Source organism: Muntiacus reevesi, chromosome 3 (genome assembly GCF_963930625.1).
Source record: "Muntiacus reevesi chromosome 3, mMunRee1.1, whole genome shotgun sequence".
In the NCBI taxonomy this organism is placed as follows: domain Eukaryota; kingdom Metazoa; phylum Chordata; class Mammalia; order Artiodactyla; family Cervidae; genus Muntiacus; species Muntiacus reevesi.
In genome coordinates this window covers 185,673,683-185,700,316 of record NC_089251.1, presented here as the reverse complement: position 1 = coordinate 185,700,316, position 26,634 = coordinate 185,673,683, and the positions used below count along the sequence as shown (strand labels likewise).

Below are 26,634 nucleotides of genomic sequence, written 5' to 3'. Positions count from 1 at the left end.
ATCAAACCCAGGTCTCCCCGTGTGGCAGGCAGATTCTTTACCATCTGAGCCACCACGGAAGCCGTAAGGACTTCATTTTTCTGAAACACCCAAGGTAAGCATGAAATGGCCAGAGATCATAGGGTATGGCGTCTGAGAGCCCTGGATTCAAGTCCTTCCTTTCCCCACATCATCTGTGGGACCTCGAATGTGCTACTTAATGTCCGTAAATCTCAGATTTCTCCTCTAAACATTGGGAGATTCAGGAAAAAAAAGCTAAGAGTATCACTGATACTCGGTAAAAAGTCTACGCTCCTAAGAGGATGAAGATAAGAATAAAGGACAATTCATGAAGAAGGTGACTGCTTGCTAAAATTGTTTAACATTTATTGTTTCCTTTAAGATTAGTAAAGTTTTTAAACTTTTCATTTTATACTAGGGTATAGTTAACAATTCTGTGATAGCTATAGGTAGACAGCAAAGAGACGCAGCCATACAGTATTCGAAAATTTTAAGTGTCCTGAGATACTACACTTTGAATTGGAATTGATTAGACTCCATAGTAGGAAAATATCAAACTCTCCTTGTTCTGAGTTTCTTCCAAAAGTAGTCATTATTTCATTTTCCTTTGTCCTCATAAAGATATATTTATTAGGGCCTATCATATATGGTTACTCTGACAAATCCCACATAAATTACATCATCAACATTCAAAACACCCTTGCATAATGAGGTACAGTCAATTACCAATGAGCCATGCCAGTGGCTGATGGGTGGAGAGACCATTTCTGCAATCTCCCCAAAGTTAGAGATTATGGTGATGTGTTTCCCTTTGGCTTTGTAGATTTTTTTTACCATATACTTGCAAATGAAAAAAAGAAACTAATTATCTGTGAATTTTTAAGAATTGAATCAAAATGATGAAACAATGAAAACACAACTTAGGAGGAGCCCAATGTTTGTGTGGCTTCCTTTGTATGCCTTCCTATTCGGAGATCTCTTCTTTGACTCCTCACTGAAAAGAGCATGCATCTTTTCACCAGTCGGTAAAAATACTGAGTACAGAGGATAAGCTATAGAGAGAATCTTCTGCTGAGTCAAGACTTGGCTGAAATGTATGCAGGGGTTCCTTTTCACCACACCGGACGACTGAATCTCCGCAGCCAGGCATCAGCTTCTGCGCTGGCCGAGGTCAGTGTTTAACAGTGATGGTTTTGACTTCAGTGAAGAATTCGTAAGAGTCTCTGGCCCCTTCTCTGCCCACCCCAGAACTCTTCATCCCCCCGAAAGGTAGGTTCAGCTCTCTAATGAGCCAGCAGTTGGTCCAGACCAAGCCTGACTGTAACCTCTTGGCCACCCGGTGGACACGCCCCACGTTGCCTGACCACACGGTGGCAGCCAGTCCATATTTAACGCCGTTGGCTCTTTGAATCACTTCCTCTTCACTATCAAAGGGGACGACACACGTCACCGGACCAAATATCTCTTCCTTCATGCAGCAGGACTCATCCTTAACATCTGTTATCACCGTGGGAAGCATGAAGTACCCTGCCTGATTCCTGGGGGGAAGGTTCAATTTATCCACTCCCTCGCCACACAGAATTTGGGCCCCTTCCAGGCGAGCTTTCTTGATGTAACTTCTGACCTGGGCAGATAAAAAAAACATAGTAACAACTTATCATTTGTCTTCACATAGCACAGAGAAAATTCAATATTTTTCAAGCACCTAGGAAAGACATATTGGAGTAGGAAATGGCAACCCACTCCAGCATTCTTGTTGGAGAATCCCACGGATGAAGGAGGCTGGCAGTCCATGGGGTCGCAAAGTCAAACACAACTGAGCATGCATGCACAGGAAAGACATATACGGTTATTCCCCCCACAAAATCTAAGGGTGATGATATTGTCACTCAGTTGCTAAGCCTGAGGGCAGAGAAGCCCTAACCATCATCTGGCCAGTCAGCCCTCACAGCTAAGAGCAGGAGAGTTGTGTATTTAATGTCTAAGTGCCAGGCATGTGGATAAGTGCTTTTAACACATTCTCACATAATTCTCTCAAAACTCTATTAGCTATATATTACTGTCCTCTATTTGCTGATGACATAAGTGAATCTCCTAAAGGGTACATAGTTCATACAGCTGATAAACAATAAAGCTAGAGTTCTCTTTCTCCTCCTCTCTTGCCCCTTTTGAAGCAGCACGCTCACGTTAATTAAAAGATGCCAAGAGGCAGCATTCTGTGTGAACAGGGTGTGTGCAGGTGAGTATCCAGAGGCCCGGCTGGATGCAGAGCCAGGACTTCCAGCAGCAATTCAAACAGTGCAAGGAGCGCTCTGCCTTCAGATGATCACGTCCAAGCAAAATCACACAATTCTCTCTTTGAAGCTTTTAGGATAATAAAATGTGAAGCGAAGTGTCGGTTTTCAAATTGCAAATTCATCGAATTTAGCATAGAAGGTGACTCACACGAAACTGAATTTCTTTTCTAGAGAAAATATCCCCAGATGACACAATGATATCTACACTCCTAGCCCAGAAAAACAGCCTTGTGACTGATAAAGGTGATACAAAATGGAATGAAATATTCCTCTAAGACCTTTCCTTGAGGGGAGAGAACAGAGAATAGTCAGCGCTTAGTCATTTTGGACATAAAAATCAAAGCCTGGAGGTTGGAAGAGTGGGCTTGGCAGCCTAGCAGTGCTCTGACCTCAGGTCCTTACCAGCTGAGGGATTCAAATGCTCTCGGCCGAGAGCCGAGATTCAACTGCTCTCGGTTTCCTCATCAGAAAAATGCCATTGACTGCGCCACCTCTTTCACAGGTTCTTGCAAAGACTAAATAAGATAATAAATGTAAAGTCCTTAGCATGATACCTGACACATAGTAAAACTTCTGAAGGTCAGATGCTGCTGTCTGTGTTGATGGTGGTGATGACAGTAGAATGCATAATCTGACATTCACAAGCTGTGAGACCTCAAGGATGTCCCCTACTATGTACATCAGCTTTCTTAACTGACAAAGGAGGACAGGAAGCTGGGTTTGGGGGAGAATGGAAGCATGTATATGTATGACTGAGTCCCTTCACTGCTCACCTGAAACTGTCACCACATTGCTAATTGGCTCTACCTCAATACAAAATGTTTTTGGTTTAAAAAAAAATAAAATAAAAGAGTGGACCTTAGTTAGACCCAAAGCTTGGCCTTCCTGGGGGATAAACCCATGAACTTCGTCTGTGCTTCCTCCAGCCTCACTGTCAACGTCCAGCACTCTCTCTCTAGTTTCTTGCATCTTTGGGAGGCTGACCTAGAGTCAGATTCTCCAGACAGTCAAGTAGGGGAGGATTCCAGAGAGTAAAAGCAAAAAGCACCCTGTGAAACAGACCAGGGAGACATTCCTGTATCCCCCGAGGATAAAATCACCTGCCATTCCCCTGCCTCCCCTGCCGTCCCTGGGAACCCACACCTGCACCTAGGAGCCCTTTGCCATATAGAGCACTCGTCACGTGCTCCAGTTGGATTCCTCTGTCACCGCCTCTCCATCTGTTGTGACAATCCCACAGAAATAGGGTGGACACAAAGATCCCGTGGCTAAGCTGGTTTGGAAAAGATAGAGATCTACTGCAGAAGAGGAGGGTTGGAACGCCAAGAGGGCAGCCGACCTGCCCTGGACTCACAGCCCCCAAAGCTTCCTGGTGAGAGGGGAGCAAACACGACCACCCGTGGAGCGTCTGCTGCCTCCTCGATCCCAGACCAAGGCTTGGCAGGCTGAACCGAGAAGAATCGCAGCCTGAAAAAGAGACACATATGCTTCCCGAGCTGCTTCGCCTGGCTCCCTCTCAAAGGGCAGAGACACACAGGGTCCCCTCACAAGACATGAGCTGTCAAAGCCCCCCTCCAGGGCTTCATGTGCCGAGAGACCCAGAGGGCAAAGCTGCGGCTCCTGGCATCCAGGCACACATGTTCTGGGCGGAGCAGTGAGGATGGCAGGGGTCCAGGGCCCCTCTGAACCTCAGCAGGATGGTTCTGAGACTTGGGGTGTGGTGGGGGGGTGACCACGAGCAGAGTTGAGAGATCTGCCCGTGGAACCACAAAACAAGGGGAACCCCACAGCCACCTGCACTTTTGCGTGCAAGAGGATAACGGAAATACCATCTGTATTGTTCTTCCCTAAAATATAAAAATAAATGGCTGAGGATGAATACTATTTTTAAGTTTTTAACTGTGAAAAAAAAATTTTTAACACCACAATATCTTCCAGTAGAACCTCAGAACTTTTTGAGGTGTGTGTGTGTGTATGTGTGTGTGTGAAGTCGCTCAGTCATGTCTGATTCTTTGCAACCCCATGAGGTACCCTCTTTTCAAGACGGATGTCTTAAAAGGGCAGTGTGGTTGAGCTTAGCACAACCAAACTTTAAGTGGCCCCCTCTTGACTGTCTGGTCATCATGAGGCATCATCCAAAGGGCGCCACAGAGTCAGACTCTGATGCTGGGAAAGACTGAGGGCAGGAGGAGAAGGGGGAAACAGGATGAGATGGCTGGACGGCATCACTGACACGACGGGCATGAGTTTGACAAGCTCCAGGAGTTGGTGATGGACAGGGGAGCCTGGTGTGCTGCAGCCCATGGGGTCGCAAAGAGTCGGACATGACTGAGCCATTGAACATCACAACAGCAGGGTCAGAAGCTGGCTTTGTTCACTCTTCTCCTCTGAATGGAACCAGGGCTCAGTAGACAAAGGTGAGGTAGTGTAGCTCACTCAGCCTGAGGCTGCTTGTTGTTGGAGAGGAGGGATGCCTGGAGGAGAACCTGTGGTGGAGTTCAGGAGGGTGTGGGGGTGGGGGGCTAAAGAGAGGGCAGGCCCCTTTGAGCCAGCAGGAATACACTGAGCATCGCAAATATTGCATTAACCCTCAGAGGAGCTACAATACGGGGAAACCCAGCAAGTCTCTATTTGGTCCGAGTTCACTATATGGAACAAAAGGGAGAAATAATCAGAATATGACCAAGAAAAGTCGTAACTACCAACAGGAGTCTGTGAATGGTGTCAGTTTCTCTCACACACACAAGACAGTTTGTGTGTGTGTGCATGCATGCGTGCACGTGCACACACATAGAGGGGCTACACATCATTCAACTGCTACAGGAAAGTCAAATGCTTTGATTTGCTTCACTGACGTACCTCCCCTCATTGGAGAACTTAATGGTTATGACAGCGCCTAGGATAGAAAAACAGTTTCTCTGCTGAGTTGATGAAGAGAGTTTTGAGTCTCCGGTGAGTTGGTGAATTGCACAGGGGACCTTAGATGGTGCCATGGCCTGAGCTTCCCTGATGGCTCAGTAAAGAATCCACCTGCAGTGTGGAAGCCCTGAGTTCAATCCCTGGGTTGGGAAGATCCCCTGAAGGAGGGCATCCAGCCCACTCCAGTATTGCTGCCTGGAGAATGCCATGGACAGAGGAACCTGGTGGGCTACAGTCCATGGAGGTGCAAAGAGCTGGACACAGCTGAGCAACTAAATACAGATGGCACACAGCCTGAGCTTAATGAAAGAAGCTCCTGGAAAGGTAATTTTGCTCCAGGAAGCAATTGGAAAGGGGCAAAAGTTACTTTTCACCACTTATTTGCATGTGTGGGTTTACAGCATGGACCCCTGAGTTCAGAACAGTCAGATGAGAGAGAACCCAGGGGCCTCTTACACCAGGTGACACCTCGCTTCACAAAAGTGGGACCGTCCACGGGTCCCCCAGGGGCACTCTGGGGACTGCCACCCGCAGGCCTGCCATCGTGGGGGTGCGTCTGACTGGAGGAAGACACAGCCATGCTGGCCAGCCTCCCTTTAAATCAATGACCGCATGCTTTGTTAGTGTGACCACAAGTCATCACAGCCCCGGGGGGAGCCCTTGGGGCTGCCTCGCTGACAATACAGTTACTTCAAGTCCATTTCTCTCTCTCTTGATCTCCTTGAAGACTGTCTCAGAACTTTTCCTCCTCCTTGAAACCTTCAACACCATCTCCCCTCCTCACTTTGCTTCCTATTTTACTGAGAAAACAAAAGAAGTAAGAAGAGACTGGGAAGATTGATGCTACATGTTCCTAACTGGGCGCATCTGCGCTTCAAAGTACCGTGAAAGTCACAGTTCACATTAGCAAGTCTGCTGAATCTGCGTAAATGCTCTGCCCCTCAGCGCTTAACCCATGGGGGTTATATCTCAAAACGAGACCTCTTAGCTCCAAAATTCTAGCACTTATTGTGGGAGTCTCATCAGGAAATGGAAACGATCTTAAAGACCCAAATTCCCCAAAGCACCCAGAGGACACCTTCTTCAATGGCTTCTCCCACGAAGACCCCTCAAGTCACCCCACCAGCTAAAGTCCACGTTGTGCAGACTGGATTCGCGCTCCCAGAATCCCGTGTGCTGTCACCCAGAGGCAGAACCTCACTGCCTGAGGACGGACTGGGAACACTTAACCTGTGGAAATACCTGCCACCCTCAGCCCACAACATTCTCGTCAGCTGGCCCTTATGCTTTGACATTTGCTTTCCTCCCTCCACGGACTGGCTCCATGGGAGTTAGACTCCACGCTGACTTCCCAAGTTTATTTATGTCATGTAGGCGCTGCTTTAACTTGACTGTATTTGTGTATCCATCTGTAACATTTTCAGACTCGGTACCCAGAGACAATTTCCCACAGATCATAATTTTTTAAAAAAAAGAATAGGGTAGTAATTTAACAGCATTTCAAAGATGGTGCTGCTATGCCTTGGCACTGAGTTTCTCTCCCCATAAGAATTCTTTCTGGACTCACAGATTTAAGAGGACAAATTCACGGTTGCCAAGGGGAAGGACCAGGGAAAGGGATAGTTGGGGAGTTTGGGGTGACCATGTACACTCTGCTGTATTTAAAACGGATAATCAACAAGGACCTGCTCTATAGATGGCCAACTGTTTGTGACTATCCCAGGGACTGTAGCCTGCCGGGCTTCCCTGTCCTTGGGGTTTTCCAGGCAAGAATACTGGAATGGGTTGCCACTTTCTCCTCCAGGGGATCTTCCTGACCCAGGGATCAAACCTGGGTCTCCCACAGTGCAGGCAGATTCCTTACCATCTGAGCCACCAGGGAAGCCCTGCACAGTACATGGAACATGGCTATATTTAAAGGAAAACTAACAAGGCCCTTCTGAACAGCACAGGGAACTCTGCTCAATGTCATATGGCAGCCTGGATGGCAGAGAGTTTGGGCGAGAATGATACATGGATATGTGTGGCTGAGTCACTCTGCTCTTCACCCAAAACTGTCACAACATTGTTAATTGGCTATACCCCAGTACAAAATTTTTTTTAAAAATTTAAGAATTCTTTCTGAAACTTACACAGAAGGTTTTACTTACTTTCTCCAGATGAGCTTTACTGATCAGAGCTCCCATGTCAGCCGATGGGTCAGAAGGAATACCAACTTTCCACTTTCTGGTCGCCTCTAAAAACCTCTTTAAAAATTCACTATAGATGCTCCTCTGGACAAAGATTCTGCTGGTACAGAGGCAGATTTCACCCTGCCAAGAATGACTCATGAGGACAAGGACGAGACAGGGGGCTCCACTCCATGGACGGATCACCCTGCACTTCTGAGTGTCCGCCACGATCCGGCACTGGGCTAGATAATGGGGAACAGTGGTAAACAAGACAAAGGCCCACCATCTGGAACACAGCGTCTTGTGGGGAACGCAATAAAGCTCAATAAATTATACAACTTCAGGCCACAACCAAAACAATACAGGAAAACTAAGCCGAGGACAAGAGTAGAAACGAGTGGGGAGGGAGAACTTTCACTCCCTTTTATTAAAGGGAGTCCTGGATGACACTGGTGAACAAGGAATGTTCGAACTGACCCTTGATTGATGCGAAGGAGCCAGATGGATAGAGGTACAGAATTCTCAGCAGTGAGTGTAGGGGACCTGCCAGAGAAATGAGCTTGGAGTGTGTGAGGAAAGCGAGGAAGGTGAGTGGGGCTGAGGGTGGGGGGTGGAGGCAGGGCTGGGGGTCAGAGCAACATGGGAGATACAGGCAGGAGGTGAGGAGCGAGGCAACATCATGCAGCATCTTGTAGGCTCACAGGCTCACAAGGACCTTGCATTTTATCCTCAGTATCATGAAAGGATCATGGACAGCTTTAAGCAGCAAGAAGAGGTGGTCGGGAGTTACATTTTTAAATGATCGTTCTGGCAGAGGTGTGGAGAACAGAACTGGAGAGGATTGAGAGTGGATTAGGAGGGCTTTTCAGACATGTGGGTGAGGGGAGGCACCTTGGACCAGGTGGAATCAATTGAGATGAGTGAAGGGGAAGGAGTCCACTGAGGTCAACAGATTCTTAAAGGGGCAAAGGGGACCCCAAAAGTGTAAAGAAACTGGCAAAGATGCTCTGAAGAAGATGCAGGATATACCTTAAAGACAGAACCAATAGGACCTACCGGTGGGTAAGGGAGGCTTAAGGAAAAGAGGAGGTTAGAACAAGGATGAGTCCCAGATTTCTGGCCCAAGCACACGGTGGATGATAGTCTCTTCTGCAGAATGGTAGACAAGGCAGGAAAATCAGAGATACTGCAGGGAAAGGAGAGGGAGGGAAATCAGAAGTCCTGCTTTGTTCAGGTGAAGTTTCAGATGACACTGGCCATCCAAACAGAGACACTGGGTGTTCCAGGGAGAGGCACCAACAGGTTTCTGAGTGAAAAGTCATCCTTACTATTATTTGAGCATAACATGTGACCGTCGACAAACCACATTCTGGACTTGTCAGTACTGTGTATGTGTGATGGCACCTGTACCCATAAACAAATATTTTCATCACACTGATACTGGATCTTCACAACAATTCTTCCAGTGACCGGGAAATACAAAGTTACTCGAGGCCCCTCCATGATTTCAAGGTAAGAAACCTGCTTGAGACTGATTCAAGTATTTATTTCTAAGTGTGTGAATGCATTTGAGGTACTTTTGGGTGAGGGCAGAGAATAAGGTTTCCAAGAGATAGGACTCTTGGACGGCAAGAAAAGACTGGGGAAATTATAAATAAACGAATAGAGAAGCCAGAAAGCAATCATTTGGCCCATGGCTGGTCCCCCATAAAAGATCTGAGAGCAAGAGGAGAAGAGGGTGACAGAGGATGAGAGGGTTGGATGGCATCACTGGCTCAATGGACATAAGTTTGAGCAAACTCCAGGAGATAGTGAAGGACAGGAAAGCCTGGATGGCATCATCGACTCAATGGACATGAGTTTGAGCAAACTCCAGGAGATGGTGAAGGACAGGGAAGTCCATGGGGTCACAAAGCGGGGGACCTGACTGAGCAACTGAATAGCTGGAGAAGAAGAGCTTGCTAAACAGGAGCTGTGATGCCACAATGCCTCCCAGTGACATTAAGATTGAACAGGCAGTCAAAAGGGTAACGCAACACAACCTTTCTTTCACTGAAAGAGCCCTGCATTGACCTACCCACCCCGGTTGTCACTGTGACGCCCCAGATGCAGTTTGGCAAGGCTGCTGAGTTAAAAACAAGCAAAAAAACAAAGGGGGAGGAAAAAACAGAGGACACACCTGGTTGGCAAAGCTGGACCTGACAGTCGTCGGGATGCACTCATCCAGGTTGGCATCTTCAAAGACGATGGCAGGGTTCTTGCCCCCCAACTCCAGCGAGAGCTTCTTGCAGTGGGGGGCACTCAGCTGTGTGATGCGCTCGGCAGTGGGCTGGCTCCCCGTGAAGGAGATGAGGGGTACGTCTGGGTGGGACACCAGGGCCTCGCCGACCCTGGGCCCTGTTCCAAAGACAACATTGACCACACCTGGCGGAACACCTGGATGGGAAGCAGGACCAGTTACAGCCATTCTTCTCAGCATGCCAAGGGCTCCAGCTTGCAGAGAGACTCTCCTTCAAAGTGTTTTGCTTGTTTGCTTTGTTTTGGGGTGGTGTTTTTGGCTCTTTTGGCAAAATGATTGCTGTCAATATTGTGTTAGTTTCTGTAGGTTGAATGGGGGTGGGAAGGGACGTTAATGGTTGTCTCTAGTACAACAAAAATCTTCACAACCCAGGTAATAACAATGGTGTGATCACTCACCTAGAGCCAGACATCTTGGAATGTGAAGTCAAGTGGCCCTTAGAAAGCATCACTATGAACAAAGCTAGTGGATGTGATGGAATTCCACTTGAGCTATTTCAAATCCTGAAAGATGATGCTGTGAAAGTGCTGCACTCAATATGTCAGCAAATTTGGAAAACTCAACAGTGGCCACAGGACTGGAAAAGGTCAGTTTTCATTCCAATCCCAAAGAAAGGCAATCCCAAAGAATGCTCTAACTACCGCACAATTACACTCATCTCACACGCTAGTAAAGAGATGCTCAAAATTCTCCAAGCCAGGCTTCAGTAATATGTGAAGCAAGAGCTTCCAGATGTTCAAGCTGGATTTAGAAAAGGCAGAGGAACCAGATATCAAATTGCTAACATCTGCTGGATCATAGAAAAAGCAAAAGAGTTCCAGAAAAACATCTATTTCTGCTTTATTGACTATGCCAAAACCTTCAACCGTGTGGATCAAAATAAACTGTGGAAAATTCTGAAAGAGATGGGAATACCAGACCACCTGACCTGCCTCTTGAGAAACCTATATGCAGGTCAAGAAGCAACAGTTAGAACTGGGCATGGAACAACAGACTGGTTCCAAATAGGAAAAGGACTACATCAAGACTGTATATTGTCACCCTGTTTATTTAACTTATATGCAGAGTACATCATGAGAAACACTGGGCTGGAAGAAGCATAAGCTGGAATCAAGATTGCCGGAAGAAATATCAATAACCTCAGATATGAAGATGACACCACCCTTATGGCAGAAAGTGAAGAGGAACTAAAAAACCTCTTGATGAAAGTGAAAGAAGAGAGTGAAAAAGTTGGCTTAAAGCTCAACATTCAGAAAACTAAGATCATGGCATCCAGTCCCATCACTTCATGGCAAATAGATGGGGAAACAGTGGAAACAGTGGCTGACTTTATTTTGGGGGGCTCCAAAATCACTGCAGATGGTGATTGCAGCCATGAAATTAAAAGACAGTTACTCCTTAGAAGGAAAGTTATGATCAACCTAGATAGCATATTAAAAAGCAGAGACATTACTTTGCCAACAAAGGTCTGTCTAGTCAAGGCTATGGTTTTACCAGAAGTCATGTATGGATGTGAGAGTTGGACTGTAAAGAAACCTGAGCACCAAAGAATTGATGCTTCTGAACTGTGGTGCTGGAGAAGACTCTTGAGAGCCCCTTGGACTGCAAGGAGATCCAACCAGTCCATCCTAAAGGAGATCAGTTCTGGGTGTTCATTGGAAGGACTGATGCTGAAGCTGAAACTCCAGTACTTTGGCCACCTGATGCAAACAGTTGACTCATTGGAAAAGACCCTGATGCTGGGAAAGATTGAGGGCAGGAGGAGAAGGGGACAACGGAAGATGTGATGGCTGGATGGCATCATCGACTCAATAGACATGAGTTTGAGTGAACTCCGGGAATTGGTGTTGGACAGGGAGGCCTGGCGTGCTGTGATTCATGGGGTCGCAAAGAGTCGGACACGACTGAGCGACTGAACTGAACTGAACTGAGTCAATAGCAAAGCAGAGACGACAGCATCCTCTCTGCCTGTATTATGCCCCCAGGTGGAATTTCTCTGGGTGCTTTGCCCTAGAAAATGCAGGGTTAAACGTCCTATGTAATTCATTCCAGAGTATTGACTAAGCCTCAGGGGCTGAGGATGCAGAGATACCCTCGGGCAGGTCAGGCCCTGTGAGACAGGAGAGCAAAGGTTAAGTGCAGGGTGTATTCACACTGCAGAAGCCAGAGAAGAGAGCGGCTACCTCCCTAGGAGAGAGAGGGAGGGTCCCCGGGGAAGGCAACTTTTGAGTTGAAAGTCCTGTTCCCCATGATCTGGATGCACCATCACCCTCTAAGACTGAGTATCCAAGAACACCCCCAAGTAGGTGCTCCAGGCTTTTCTATTACAAAAACTCACTGCCCTAAATCTGCATGTATTCATTATGTGTTTTATGGATTTTCCTGTTCATTGCACATCCCACTAGAAGGGGCACCAGCCAAGGGCAGACACGGGTCTGTGTTTTGCCCTCTGTTGTACCCTTGTGCCATGGCCTACTTTGCCAGATAGAATGAATATTCAATTTAAAAAAAAAATATTTTTTTGGCCATGCTATTGGTATATGGGATCTTAGTTTCTCAAACAGGGATCGAACTTAGCACCCACTGCATTTGACATGCAGGGTCTTAACCACCAGGCCGCCAGGGAAATCCCTAGAAAAATATTTTTAATGCATCAAATTTAAAATAGATCAATGAGAAAAGAAGATATAATGCTACATATATATGTTATTAAAATAATTTGAGCAATAATAAAAATAAAAATGTAAAGAGATGATACCAGTAAATGCTCACATTTATTGGGTGCTCACTGTGAATCAACTGTAACTATAAGTGTGTTACACCCTTTAGATCTCCCAATAGCTCTGTGAGGTCCATCATATTAATATCCTCACATCACCCATGAGAATACTGAGGCAAAGTGAGGTTAAATAAGAGCTTCCCAGGTGGTGCTAGTAGTAGAGAACCCACCTGCCAATGCAGGAGACATAAGAGACCCAGGTTTAATCCTGGGGTTAAATAACAACCAATAGGAGGCAAAACTAGGTGTTGGTTAGTAAGTAACCATTAAGTCAGTGAAGGTATGGATGTGCACCGTGTCCAATTCAGAAAAGGTTCCTGACTTTGGGAAGATTTAAGTGTTCAGAAAAAAAAAATCTATGTGCCATCGATTGCGTCCAGGAAACTCTTAGGGTTTGCCCAGAGGTAGCTGAGTATATTCCCTGTGTTTGCAGGTTTGAACAACAGAAGATGCAGAAATGCTCTTAGTAAGCTAACTGCTCTCTCGCTCCTCTCATTGTTCCCTTGCTCCGAGTTAGACATACTCTCTTGGATTAAAATCACCTCTTCAAGAATATGCTCTTAAGGTACACACGATAAGTCCTCACTGATGATCCATGATCACCAAGAAGCCCTTCCCTCAGAGCACAGGCTTCACCGTACCACCTCGAGGCCCTATCCAGGGGAGCCCCCAAGGAGGCCGTGGTCTGGCAGAGTCTCCCTCTGATGGCCCCACCTCTGCATTCAGCCTGCACACTTGTTTGAAATCCAGCTCAAGTGCATCCTGGATCATAAACACCATATGAGAACAGCTGGGCCATGGGTTGGGCCAAAAAGGAGGTGTGAGGGGGAGGTCCTGCCAGCTGATGATGGGGGAAACAGGGACAGAGTTTCCCATCATTCACGTCCTCGTGAGTCCTGCATCTCCATCGCTATCGAGCTTGTGGATATTTGCCTGGTATTCAAATGGTCAGTTGAGAGCCAGAGAATGTGGACTGTTGGCCTTTATGAATCCTGAAGGCAAAAAAATGGCTCAAATCACTTCTAATGCTTACTTTAGCATTTTTTAAAAGGGTGAGAGAAAACATAGAAATACCACATATTTATCATCACAGGAAAATGAGCTCATTTCAGCAGGCAGAGTGCCTTCTACACCACAGAATTTACATTTTGATTACATTTCCCTGAACTCCAATGTTAATACATTGAGTTAGGTGTCTAGTGGCTTGTATTTCTCAAAACCATTTTGCCATTTGATCCAGACATTAATGAAATTTTTCTAGAGACATTCACCCTTTACCCTTAAGAGATTCTGGTTATAAGGCAGGGAAGACAGTTTAATTGGCAAATAACAATTCACCAAAACTCAGAGTAGGTGGCCAAGAGAGAGCAAAGCGAAGGGAGGCCTGCCAGTGCCAGGATACGGCTGGATGGTGACAAGGAAAAATTTTAAGCTTAAATAGAGCAGAACAAAAATTAACAGGAAGGGCCAGAAACCTACCACCAGTGGCCACTTCAAGAATAAGGGCAAACATTTGGTGCACCCAAGATAAAAACAAATATTCTAAGACTTGCAAAGAGGTATTCATGGTGTACTTCAAAACATCTTAAATGATTTTTTATTTCAAAGGAAGTTCATCTTCCAAGTATGTTTGAACGCTCAGGACTAGAGGAGCTAGATCTTGCAATATCCAGACTGCATTAGCAGGTGGTTTTAGCTTTCTTACACAGCTGGAAGTTTCTCTTAGAGTGGTCTAAGCAGAATTAAGTAGATGAGGTTGACACCCCTATCCCAGTGGAGAAACTGAGGGCTCACGTCAGGTGTGATTGGGTCATCACACTCTCAGTGTGTGCTGGAGGAGGAGAGTTGGGCAAAAGCCAGCCCAGAGGGGGAGGGAGGGAAGGAGCATCTTGGTATAACAGGTTTATTCACCCATAGGAATAAGAGTGCAATGCTGTGCAAATAAATGGAAACATTAAACCCTCATGCAGACTGGGTTCTGGGTTATTTGAAAGGGGAGGGTGGTTAGACAAGAGCGATCCTCACAGATCAAGACGTAGCTGATTTTAAGACAGAGAAGCCTCCGGGATGCAGCTCTGTGGTCCCTCCCCACCTCCTCAGCATCCTCCCAACACAGGATGCAGCAGACCAGAGGCCCCGCTTCCGTCTCACATCAAGGAACCAGCGGGCGAGAGACAGGGAAGAAACCCCTTGGACCTTTGCAGATACTAGAGACTCAAGGGATAGAACACGGTCACCTTTGTAAGGAAAGGATGACATATTCTGGGACGCAAAGGAGGTAAGGATGTCCACTTCATCCTTACCAGTTTGGTAAGGATGTTTCCAGAGGTCCAGAGCAGCCATTGACGTCAATCCAGAGACCCAGGCTGGGCAGCCTCTTCCCTTCATAGGATAGGAGGCCCCATGAGTTTCCCTAAACAGGCAGCATCTAAGCTGTCATCTATACTCTGGAGTAAGGAACTGGCTCAGTTATCCTGGAAGCCAACACGTATGTTTTTGCTTTGAGAGCAAAGGTGTTCAGGACAGAGAGACAGGCTTTTAGCAACTTGCCCCCTCTATGGACGTGAGCGAGCTGGGAAGCACCTTCTCTGGGGGCTGGAAGGAAGCGGGCACAGCAGAGCCCGAGAGACGGCCTGCTCCCCTCCACCAGCTGCGGGTCATTCCAGCCCGGAGACGTGAGCTCCGAGCCTCGCAGTGAGGGGCTTCCTCGTGGGTTACAAGCTAGAGCCTCCTGCCTGTGACCTTCCAACCCTGGCCAGGTGTCGGCTCCACACTCCAGAATGAAGCCAGGAATGCACGTGGCCATTAAACCATCAGCAAGAGAAAGACAAGGAGCCACAGCGCATCATCGTCCGCGAGGTAGTGGGTCCCAACGCAGGGAAAACGAGGGGGTGTCTATTCAGCTCTGTTGAAAACGGGCTGCTTCTCCCAGGCATTCTGTACCTATGCAAATCAGAGTGGTATCTAGCAATATTTCCTTTTCATCAAGATCCACTCGTGGTGCCAAGGCAGGATTTAAAGTGATGGCTGGAGACACTGTCTGGGGCAGGCTGGGGGCGGATTCGGTAGGGCTCTCGTAGCCAGCCTCCCGGCCGCTCTCCCGCGCTCCGCCCGGCCGAGGAGCCCCGCAGGGAGCGCCGTCCCACAGCATCGCGTTCTGGGCAAGGATAAAGGCAGCGGCGGGAGCCAAAGCCCGCGGATCCGCTCAGAAGAGGGGATTTCACTTCTCAGAAGAGGTTAAGGAAGACAAATAACCAAAGATGTCCCTGGGATCTGCCGAGCAGATTTCTGTTCAGAACAACTTTTCAGATGTCCGTGGCCCCAGACATAGAGAAGCAATGTATGGACCCCAGGAGGGAAAGGGAGGGTGGGGTGCATCAGGGGGTTGGGACTGACTACACACCCTCAGTCTCGTCTGACTCTCTGGGACCCCGTGGACTGAAGCCTGCCAGGCTCCTCGGCCCATGGGGCTTCTCCAGGTACAAATACTGGAAAGTGTTGCCATTTCCCTCTCCAATGGAAACACCACTATGTGTAAAACAGATATAATGAGAACCTGCCGTACAGTACAAGGAGTCTACTCAGCGCCCTGCGGTGACCTAAACGGGAAGCAACTTTAAAACAGAGGAGACGTGTGGGTATGTATGTATAAGGCTTCCCTGATGGCTCAGAGGATAAAGCGTCTGCCTACAATGCAGCAGACTCGCGGTTGATCCCTGGGTCGGGAAGATCCTCTGGAGAAGGACGTGGCAACCCACTCCAGTGCTCTTGCCTGGAAAATCCCATGGACGGAGGGGCCTGGTGGGCTGCTATCCATGGGGTCGCACAGAGTCGGGCATGGTTGAGCGGCTTCCCTTTCACTATGTACACGTGTATCTGATTCACTTTTCTGTACAGTGAAACCAACATGACATTGCAAAGCGACTATACTCCCATAAATTTTTTTTTTCATTATCTTAAAAATGTCAGTAACCCTACAGTGGCTGAAGCCTACAAAACGTATATCTCCAAAGCCAATCATGTGCCTCTCCTCTGACACCCTAACGCTGATTACCTGCTTTCTCCAGGAGTCTGCACATCATCCACGCCGTCACGGAAGTCAGCTCGCTGGGCTTAGCTATCACTGTGTTGCCAGCCGCGATCGCTGGAGCGATCTTCCAGGTCAGCAGATAGAGGGGCAGATTCCAGGGACTGATCAGAGCCGCTAACAGAGGAGAAGAGAGGCATCGCCAGCAATGACATACCCTTCAGAGATGGGCCAGACCCGCTTTACTAATGAAAACTCCTTCATGCTACACCAAATGTCAGCTTGCTGTTCCAAAATCCCAATCGTGTGAAGAATTTCAATGCTTCAAAAAATTCCACAAAAGAATCTCCAGTCTTTTGTAGAATTTCTGTAGAATTTCAGAGAAATAAGTCTAAAATATATTACAGACAGCCATACCTTTAAAACTATAATCAATACACCTTACTCTTTTCTTGATGCCTCTCAATCATATTTATGAACAACAATATAAGTACCAGGGCTAAAATACTGTCACCTCTCCCCAAACAGTCTCAGAATGTGATCAGTTTTGAGGTTTGTAGGCTGATCTTTGCACTGTCTCAACAATCTTTTTTTATCTTTAAATGGTCTAGGCATTATTTCTTCTAAATTTTTCCACCTGTTTTTTTAATTGGTTGTGGATTGAGACATAAGATCTTAAATTGTTCACAATTATTTGTAATAAATAAGAGCAAATAGGTCCTGAGATATGAAATCCATTTTAGCTAACCCAGGGAATTTTTTAATAAATAAATTATCTCTAGGTTCTCACCTGTATCCTAACCAGATAGGTTTGCTGGCTAAGTAACATCTATAACATTTAGAATGTGTCTTCATGTAATATTCTGAAGCCATCCAGATTTCCGACCACAAAATGCTTAAAAATAAAACCCACGTTATGAAAAAATAAATGGAGTCACTTTATTTTATACTCTACCCTCAAACCTGAGCTATGGAAGTAAACATGCTTTATATATTATTAAATTTCCCACTGAAAAAAATCTGCTCTTCAGGGAGTAAGAGAATATTTTTGCAGCATAATATATTAGTATACTTCTTAGAAGGATACTAAAGTTTTGTTATACTGCCCTGAAAATGTTATTTCTGAAGGGTTCAGATAATCAAAGTGGCAAAATGTCCCATTTTCTTTTCTTTAACTTATCTTCTTTTATCCTATCATAAAATGGAACTAGTAAAATATGGACAGTTGATGGTTTTTTCTCACAGGAAACACTGACATCTAGTGGACATGTTGAGTCATTGCTTATATTTCTGAAGTGCAGGAACCACAGAAATAAGAGATAATACAGTCAGGGCTTATTTATCACAGTACCAGGCGCTGTTCTAAGTGCTCCACATCTATTAACTTGTATAATTCACATACAACATATATGGACAAAATTAAACTGTTCTCCCAGTTTCCAGATAACCATACTGAAGCACACAAAAGTGACACTTACCCCACTATGATTTTAACTGCACTACTTTCCTGAGAGTTTTTTTTTTTAATTACAAGGAACAAAAAGTCCTGGTTTATGAATTTATTCTCAGTGTCATTCCTTTCCCTGCGATTCCTCAAGAACAATGTAGGGATAAGTAGGGAATTTGACACAAACAAACTAGATTTAGATTTTTAAGGTCGTCAATTAAATTCCAGATAAACCAGAAGCTTCTTTTTTAAAGCCTGTCCCCTTAGGTCACTTCTGCAGGGCTGACCCAGCATCTCCACGTGCCACTGCAGCCCGGCTGTCATTGCCCAGCACCTACCGATGCCCACAGGGGCCCGCACTGTGTAATGCAGACAGCCCAAGTGGTCCATCTGCGTGCATTCAGACGTCTGGTGCAGGGTGGAGGAGGCGAAGAACCGGAAGTTCTGCACAGCCCGGGGAATGTCCATGGTTCTCGCCAGGGTTATGGTTTTCCCTGTAAGACGTCAACAGCAGAAGGCGCTGTCAGTGCACTTCACCTCGATCCCGGAGGGGACACTCCCGCGCACATATCCCAGCTCCCTCTGAAGCAGCTTCTGTTCCTTCCAGCCTGGGATGGGCATTGCTTGATCACAGAGAGTGTTGATCATGGTTTAACAAGACTATGAAATAATTAGATGTGAGATTATAAGATGAAGTAGAAGTGGTTAGAATTGAGTCAGATAATATTTGCTTATTAGACTGAACAATTCACAGCTATCATCATTCCAGATGTTACCACTTCACCCGATCCAGCTCTTTCAATTCAGAATCACCAAGTTTGGACATGCTGCAGAGGGGTTGGAATAATGGCTGTTAAGAGAGCTGTGTTTGCACATCACCAAGAAACATGTGCTGATATTAATTAACTCCTCAGCACACGGTGGAGCCATTAAGATGAACATGTGGCAGAACGCTGATGGGAACCAACCATGACAGGCTCCACGCACTTCCTAGACACACACCTGAATTGTCCCTTAGTTATCTTTAGGGATGCTAGGAGACTCTGCCATGTCAGGAAGCATTTTCTACTTAAGGGTTGGGGTAAAGCTGCTTTCTGACTTTAGGCCACTTTACAGCACACACATACATATACACGTACGTACATACATACATGTAGGGCTTCCCAGGTGGTAAAGAACCTGCCTGCCAATGCAGGAGACTTTAAGAGACGCAGGCTCGACCCCTGGATTGGGAAGATCCCCAGGAGGAGGGCATGGCAACCTCCAATATTCATGCCTGGAGAATCCTATGGACGGAGGAATCCGGTGGGCTATGGTCTACAGGGTTGCAGAGTCGAACACAGCTGAAGCAACTTAGCATCGGCATACATATACGTATATATACATACACGTATATACTAACATATCTTTACAAAGATTTAAGATGTTTACTCCATTACGATGACTTCTGGGAAGCAGTTTTAAAAATTGGGAAATTGTGTTGGGAGTGGAACAGTGACTGACATGTTGGAAATCTTTCTACATTACTTGACTGTGTGCCATTCAAATTATCTTTGCTTTTAGGAAACAAACTTGGGTTACCAAAGGGAAAAGGAGGGGAAAGAGATAAATTAGGAGCTTGGATAACATATACACACTCCTATATATAAAATAGATCACCAACAAAGACCTCCTGTAGGGCACTGGGGACTATACTCAATATCTTATAATAACCTATAGAGGGAAAGAATCTGAAAAAGAATATATATATATACGCACACACACACACACAGACTCTTGAGAGTCCCTTGGACTGCAAGGAATCAAACCAGTCAATCCAAAAGGAAATCAGTCCTGAATATTCATTGGAAGAACAGATGCTGAAGCTGAAGCTCCAGTACTCTTGCCACCTGGATGCGAAGAGTTGACTATTGAGAAAAGACCTTGATGCTGGGAAAGATTAAAGGCAGGAGGAGGAGAACACAGAGAAGATGGTTGGATGACTCAATGGACACAAGTTTTGAGCAAGCTCCAGGAGATGGTGAAGGACAGGGAAGCCTAGCATGCTGCAGTTCATGGGGCGGCAAGGAGTCAGACATGACTGAGCAGCTGAACAACACACACACACAGACACACACACACACACAGACACACACAGACACAGACACACAGACACACACAGACACAGACACAGACACACAGACACAGACACACAGACACACACAGACACACAGACACACACAGACACACACAGACACACACACACACAGACACACAGACACACACACACAACACACACACAGACACACACAGACACACACACACAGACACACACAAACACACACAGACACAGAGACAGACACACAGACACACACAGACACACACAGACACACACACACAGACACACACAGACACAGACACACACAGACACACACAGACACAGACACACAGACACACACAGACACACACAGACACACACACACAGACACACACAGACACAGACACACACAGACACACACACAGACACACACACAGACACACACGACAATCTGCAGCGCAGTCACACATCCACATGAACATGTATAGATGGGTATAACTGAATCACTGTGTTGTACCCCTGAAACCAACACAAAGTTTTATTTTTTTATTTTTTTTCATTTATTTTTATTAGTTGGAAGCTAATTACTTCACAACATTGCAGTGGGTTTTGTCATACATTGACATGAATCAGTCATGGAGTTACATGTATTCCCCATCCTGATCCCCCCTCCCACCTCCCCCTCCACCCGATTCCTCTGGGTCCTCCCAGTGCACCAGGCCCGAGCACTTGTCTCATGCATCCCACCTGGGCTGGTGATCTGTTTCACTATAGATAATATTCATGCTGTTCTCTCAAAACATCCCACCCTCACCTTCAACCTAGATGCCCATCAGCAGACGAATGGATAAGGAAGATGTGGTACATATACACCATGGAATATTGCTCAGCTATTAAAAAGAATTCCTTTGAATCAGTTCTAATGAGATGGATGAAACTGGAGCCCATTATACAGAGTGAAGTAAGCCAGAAAGATAAAGACCATTACAGTATACTAATACATATATATGGAATTTAGAAAGTGGTAATGATAACCCTATATGCAAAACAGAAAAAGAGACACAGATGTACAGAACAGACTATTGGACTCTGTGGGAGAAGGCGAGGGTGGGATGTTTCGAGAGAACAACACAAAGTTTTAAATCGACTACTTCAGTTTTTGTTTGTTTTGTTTGCTTTTGACTTTCTATTTTACACTGGAGTAAAGCCGACTGATGATGTTGTGGTAATTTCAGGTGCACAGCAGAGCCATTCAGCCCCTACACACACATGTATCCATTCTCCTCCAAACTCCCTCTCATCCAGGTTTAACATAACATTGAGCAGAGTTCCCTGTGCGATACAATAGGTCCTTGTTGGTTATTCATTTTAAATGTAGCAGTGCAACGATACTTCAATTTTAAAATATAATAAAAAAACAAATGAATAATGCAGTAAGAAAAAAAAAGAGAAGAGACAAAATTTTTTTTTTGGTTTGAAACTCTCTAGAACTGGTGGAGGGCTGCACTCTCAGCCTTCATGTTCTACCCCTCTCCCCAAATCCGTAGTTCCTTCTACCAACAGTGTGTATATTTCCCTGCCTCTTGAACTTGGGTTCAGCCTTGACTTGCTCTGACCATCAGAAGGAGGCAAAAGTGGGCCAGTTGCAAGCCTCAACCTTCAGAGGCCTCGGCTGGTCAGGCTTCCCAAGCTCTACCGCGGCCATGAGAAGCACGGGGTGGGCGGGCCTGATGGGCCCACAAGGGGGCACGTGAAGAAAGGGTCTGAGTTCCATTCATACGGGTAAGAGGCAAGAGATCCCCTGACAACTTGGAAGGAGGGTGTGAACGGGCAGATCTGAGTAAGCGCATTTCCACACAGGACGGGGCACGAATCCTGGCTCCACTAGACAGCGGGCGGGAGAGAGAGGGAAGAGGCTGGCACAGACCCCTCTCACCTTGGTCCCTGGACTCGGCCTGGGCCAGCTCCTCCAGGGACTGTTCCAGCAAGTCCGCCAGCCGCTGCAGCACCTGTGAGCGCTCCTGGGGGCTCCGGGAGGACCAGCCCGGAAAAGCTGCTCTGGCAGCCTCCACCGCGGCTTCGACCTTGCAGGAGCAAACAGAAGAGGTCACCTCACCCTGTTGCTCTCGAGGAGCAGAAGCTAAGAGCTTCCAGTAGTCACGTACAGATGTGAGACCTGGATCCTAAAAAAGGCTGAGCGCAAAAGAATTGATGCTTTCAAATTGTGGTGCTGGAAAAGACTCTTAAGAAGAGTCCCCTGGACAGCAAGGAGATCAAACCAGTCAATCCTAAAGGAAATCAATCCTGAATATTCATTGGAAGAACTGATGTTGAAGCTCCAATGCTTTGGCCACCTGATGTGAAGAGCTGATTCATTAGAAAAGATCCTCCTGATACTGGGAAAGATTGAGGGCAGGAGGAGAAGGGGATGACAGAGAAGGAGATGGTTGGATGGCATTACCGACTCAATGGACATGAGTTTGAGCAAGCTCCAGGAGATGGTGAAGGACAGGGAAGCCTGGCATGCTGCAGTCCATGGGGTTGCAAATAGCCGGACATGACTGTGCAACTGAACAACCACTCGAGGGTTGGATGAGTCCAGAACCCAGGTCTGTATATATCTCACTTTTTTTCTGCCTACTTCCAAATATTTGACACTTTGCAGTGCTGAGTTGCCCAAGAAGTGTTGTTTACTTAACCAGCAAAGCAGGGCACCACAAAAAAAACCCGAATTCTCCATTTCAATCCAGTTATCCAGAATGTGGTGATAATTGAAAGAAGCTATTTCAATAGCTGGTATACATTTTCAGTAATTTCAAAATACAGAAGTTTTTGAATATCATATGAGAGAGGAAACTTAAGGGTGTACTAAATCTCTAAACTCTTAAAGAAGTTTTGACATACTTGATAAAGTCTAAAAGTTTGAAATCACATCCCAGACTGTCATTCTGACTTGGAATGACTAGCCGTATTACTTATGTATTGACTATTTTTTGTATATAAACGAAGGTACTAAACGTTTTGCACAAATTATTTCATTAAACACTCTTTTAAGTTCTGTAACATGAGTATTGATAAGCCCATTTTACAGGTGAACAAACTGAAGCACAGAGAGCTCAAGTAACTTGCCAGAGGTCACACAGCTCATAAGTGGCAGAATCAGGATGTAAACCCAGGTCTTTGTAAGTTCCCAAGACCACAGCTGGCCTGCTATGGCATAACCACAGTCCCGGCCTCTGCCTGGCTCTACCCAGTGGAAGGGTCCTCTGTTGGAGACGAATTTGAACAGATGGCTTGGGGACTGGGTTTTAGAGCTAAATCCAAAGCAAACAATGAATGGGAAGATATGAGCAAGGTCAGTTCAGGCAGGCGGAATGAATTATCAGGGCATCTTCTGCCCCTCCAGGGTTCCCCTGATGGCCCAGTCAGTGACGAGTCCACTTGCAATGCAGGAGGCCACTTGCGATGCAAAAGATCTGAGTTCGATCCCTGGGTCTTGAAGATCCCCTGGAGAAGGAAATGGCCACCCACTCCAGTATTCTTGCCTGGAGAATCCCATGGACAGAGGAGCCTGGAGGGCTACAGTCCATGGAGTCACAAGGGTCGGACACGACTGAGCAGTCAAACCACTGCTGCCTTACTCCTCTCTTAAAATTGACTGAGGCATCATTATACAACTGTCGTTATCACTCACATTTTGCTTCCCTGGGTTTTTGTTCCAATCCTGTGTATGTTATAAAGGCAAGTTTATTTCTGTAAAATTTTCAAAAATGACGCATTGTGAAACTCTGAGTGAAGAAAAACTTTTTAGTGAATTTTAGACAGCTACTTTGTCTGTGTCTCAGAAGATGACAGTTCTGAGAATATAGTTCTGATTCAGATGACAATCAGAGGGACAATTCAGTTGCCCTCTCACTCCAAATCTGATCTACATGCCTTCCTGCTTTCTTTACGTAAACAAGGTCACTTTCAGATAAGCTAAAGGTATAAAAAATGATTCTCATCTTAATTATAAGTTTCTGGGAATTGGGAGGTTTCACCTCAAAAACCAAATCTCAAATCTCCACCAGAAGCTGTAGCCTCAGGGATGCCCTACTGCCAGCCAACAAGAGGAGACTGAATGTCAAATCTAGTCTTCCTCCAATTGTCCATGTAAAACTCTGATCTTTTTGAAAAGCAGAAAGTTCAAGTCCAGTCACATTTTCTAAGTTGTCTTTGGTCACATGTCCTATGTCTATTTAATACAGAACATGTGTTAATCCACTATATACAATAATAACAGCAAAAGCTAATACTTGGAAAGCTTTTACTGATGCTAGACACAAAGAGCTCTACATATGTTAGTGTGTTTACATGTTATTATGATCCCCATTTTATAGATAAAGAGCCTGAGGCACAGGGAGGCTCAGCTCAGAGTTCAGACCATACATAGTAAGTGGTGCGGCGGATCTTTGAAGCCAGACAGTCGAACCCAATCTGTACTTATGGCTGCAACACTACAGTGCAAATACTACCAAAGTGGGTGCCTGTGTGTGTATGTGTGATCACTGATACAAGCACGTTGTCATCTGTAAAATAAGGATGATGATAGAGTCTCATTTATAGGTGTTACAATGCTGATTTGGGACGATTTTTGTTCCACGGCTTAGTGAACGCACAGCACAAGGCAAATGCTGAAAGAATACGAACCCCCGCTGGCAGCATCGCAGCACTTTCTGTGAGTGACTTTTGGGGAACACTGGGCTTGTAGCTTGCATGACAACCATATTCTTCAAGCCAGAAAAACATGAGATTTGCGGGATCAGATGCAATGTTTGCAAGCTAGATTACTGGGAAATCCAAAATATACATTCCTCTACTGGCCAGTGTACTGATCCCTCTCTCTCTCATCTGAAAGGGCTGAGTCATTAGCTGCAGAAAAGATTTCACCTGAATTTGATGTACTTGTCATTTATATTTCAGAAAGGACTCAGACAGAGAGGCCTGGCAAACACAAAGCTGGATTTTCCCCATGTAATCCCAGGTCCTTTGAAACAGATAAAACTGTGGGTTACAGTTTAACCAACAAACTAGTCAATATTTGCAAACTTTAATCCAAAAGTCTAAAGGTTTTTTTTAATACAAGACAGATTTACAATATTATTAACAACAGAGAAAAAATATCTTAACCCTTTTTTAAAAAAACGCCTTGCATATACCACTTATTTGTTAATATATATAAAGACTACATTTATCTTTTAAATAATCTAGTTCTTTGTGCTTTACAAAATAAATTAAAATCTGTTAGGCTTTAGATGAGTATACACTCATCAGACACATTTATCACCTCAAATATATTTATTTTCTCAGTGCAATGAGATACTAATCAAATAGATCTTAAATATCTTACAAAACTCTTGAATAATATTAATTCTACATCACTGAAAAAAAGTTTTAACGTGTGTGTGTTTCCTTTGAGTAAGAAAACGTAATGTTAAATTTAACTCCAAAAATATGTAGGAATTTGATTCTGCATTTCATCATTCAAATGATCGGTTTTCACTTTATTAGATAATTTGAAGACATGAAGAATTACTAGAGGATAAGTTAAAATAAATTCCTGGGTTTAAAAATTTTGTTTATTTTAGTGAAGTAACACGTTTGTTTATTTTAGTGAAGTAACATGTTTCCTGGAAATGAATATAGTGGCAAATTCAGGCAAACTTGATCGAGAAAGGGAACACTTAGTAATATGATAATTCTTACAAATACTACTTTTTACTAGCAGCCACTGAGGAATGTCTGAGAGCTGTGGCTCTGTGTGAGGTTATCTAGATTATTAGTCACTTCTGCATATGATCACCTGAGATCTGTTCCACACATCATATATACCCAGCTACAAAATAAACCTTCTCAGGTTTATTTTGTAGACAGAAACTAAAAATCTTCTGTAGACAGAACTAAAAATCTTCCTTCGGCTAACCTTTAGCAATCCTCTTTGCTCCTCGAAAACTAAGTACCATAGGTCACTGCCAGGCTAAGCAGATTTCAGTCTCCTCCAACTGAAGGTACTCACCTCTTCTTCCCCACTGTCTGGCACGTGGCAGTACACTTCCCCTGTGGAGGGATCATAGGAATCTAGGTATGAGCTACAAGGTAAGAATTTTCCACCTATGAAGTTTTCCAGCATCAGAAGACTCCCTCTTCCAGCCATGCTAAAGGATTCGCCCGCCCTTGCCCTTGGCTTGGCTGGGTGATGTTACCGCCCCCCACTCCCTGAGTCCTGACTCCTCCCCACTTCCGGCCCCAGGGCCTCATCTGCCAATCACTGAAGGTGGGCGGCGACCTTACAGTCTGAGAGCACTTCCGTCTCCGAGCTTTGAATGAAGAGGTCCCGAATATGTCACAGCTGACATCCATTATGACAAATGGATAATAAAAATATATTCAAGTAGCATCAGCTATGGGTTCACCATCCTTCAAAATGGCCAAAAGGCATCTGTCTGTATCATGTTATTGGGTGCCAGGACCTGAGGCAGGCCGTTTACATGAATTTACTCATTTGTTCCACACAACAACCTATAGAAAGCAAATTTCCCCTCTTTTGTAGAAAAGCCAGCTTCGGAGAAGTCCAAAATG

General features: G+C 45.4%; 1 protein-coding gene across 1 annotated transcript; it reads right to left on the bottom strand.

Annotated features, from left to right (window-relative positions):
* Nucleotides 1–348: 348 nt before the first annotated feature.
* Nucleotides 349–26,259, bottom strand: ALDH8A1 (aldehyde dehydrogenase 8 family member A1). Its single transcript, XM_065931310.1, has 7 exons — nucleotides 26,072–26,259; nucleotides 21,953–22,100; nucleotides 18,278–18,433; nucleotides 16,520–16,669; nucleotides 9,567–9,823; nucleotides 7,367–7,528; nucleotides 349–1,624 (listed from the first exon to the last, which is right to left on the bottom strand). The coding sequence occupies exons 1-7, from the start codon at nucleotides 26,207–26,209 to the stop codon at nucleotides 1,172–1,174; spliced, it is 1,464 nt and encodes a 487-aa protein (XP_065787382.1). The 5' UTR covers nucleotides 26,210–26,259; the 3' UTR covers nucleotides 349–1,171.
* Nucleotides 26,260–26,634: the final 375 nt, after the last annotated feature.

Coding starts and splice junctions, on each gene's coding strand:
- ALDH8A1 (XM_065931310.1), bottom strand. CDS start 26,209: ATGGCTGGAAGAGGGAGTCTTCTGATGCTGGAAAACTTCATAGGTGGA. Junction 18,434..21,952: donor GGCCGAGTCCAGGGACCAAG/GTGAGAGGGGTC, acceptor GACGTCTTACAG/GGAAAACCATAACCCTGGCG. Junction 9,824..16,519: donor CAGACTCCTGGAGAAAGCAG/GTAATCAGCGTT, acceptor CTTCCCATCCAG/GTGTTCCGCCAGGTGTGGTC.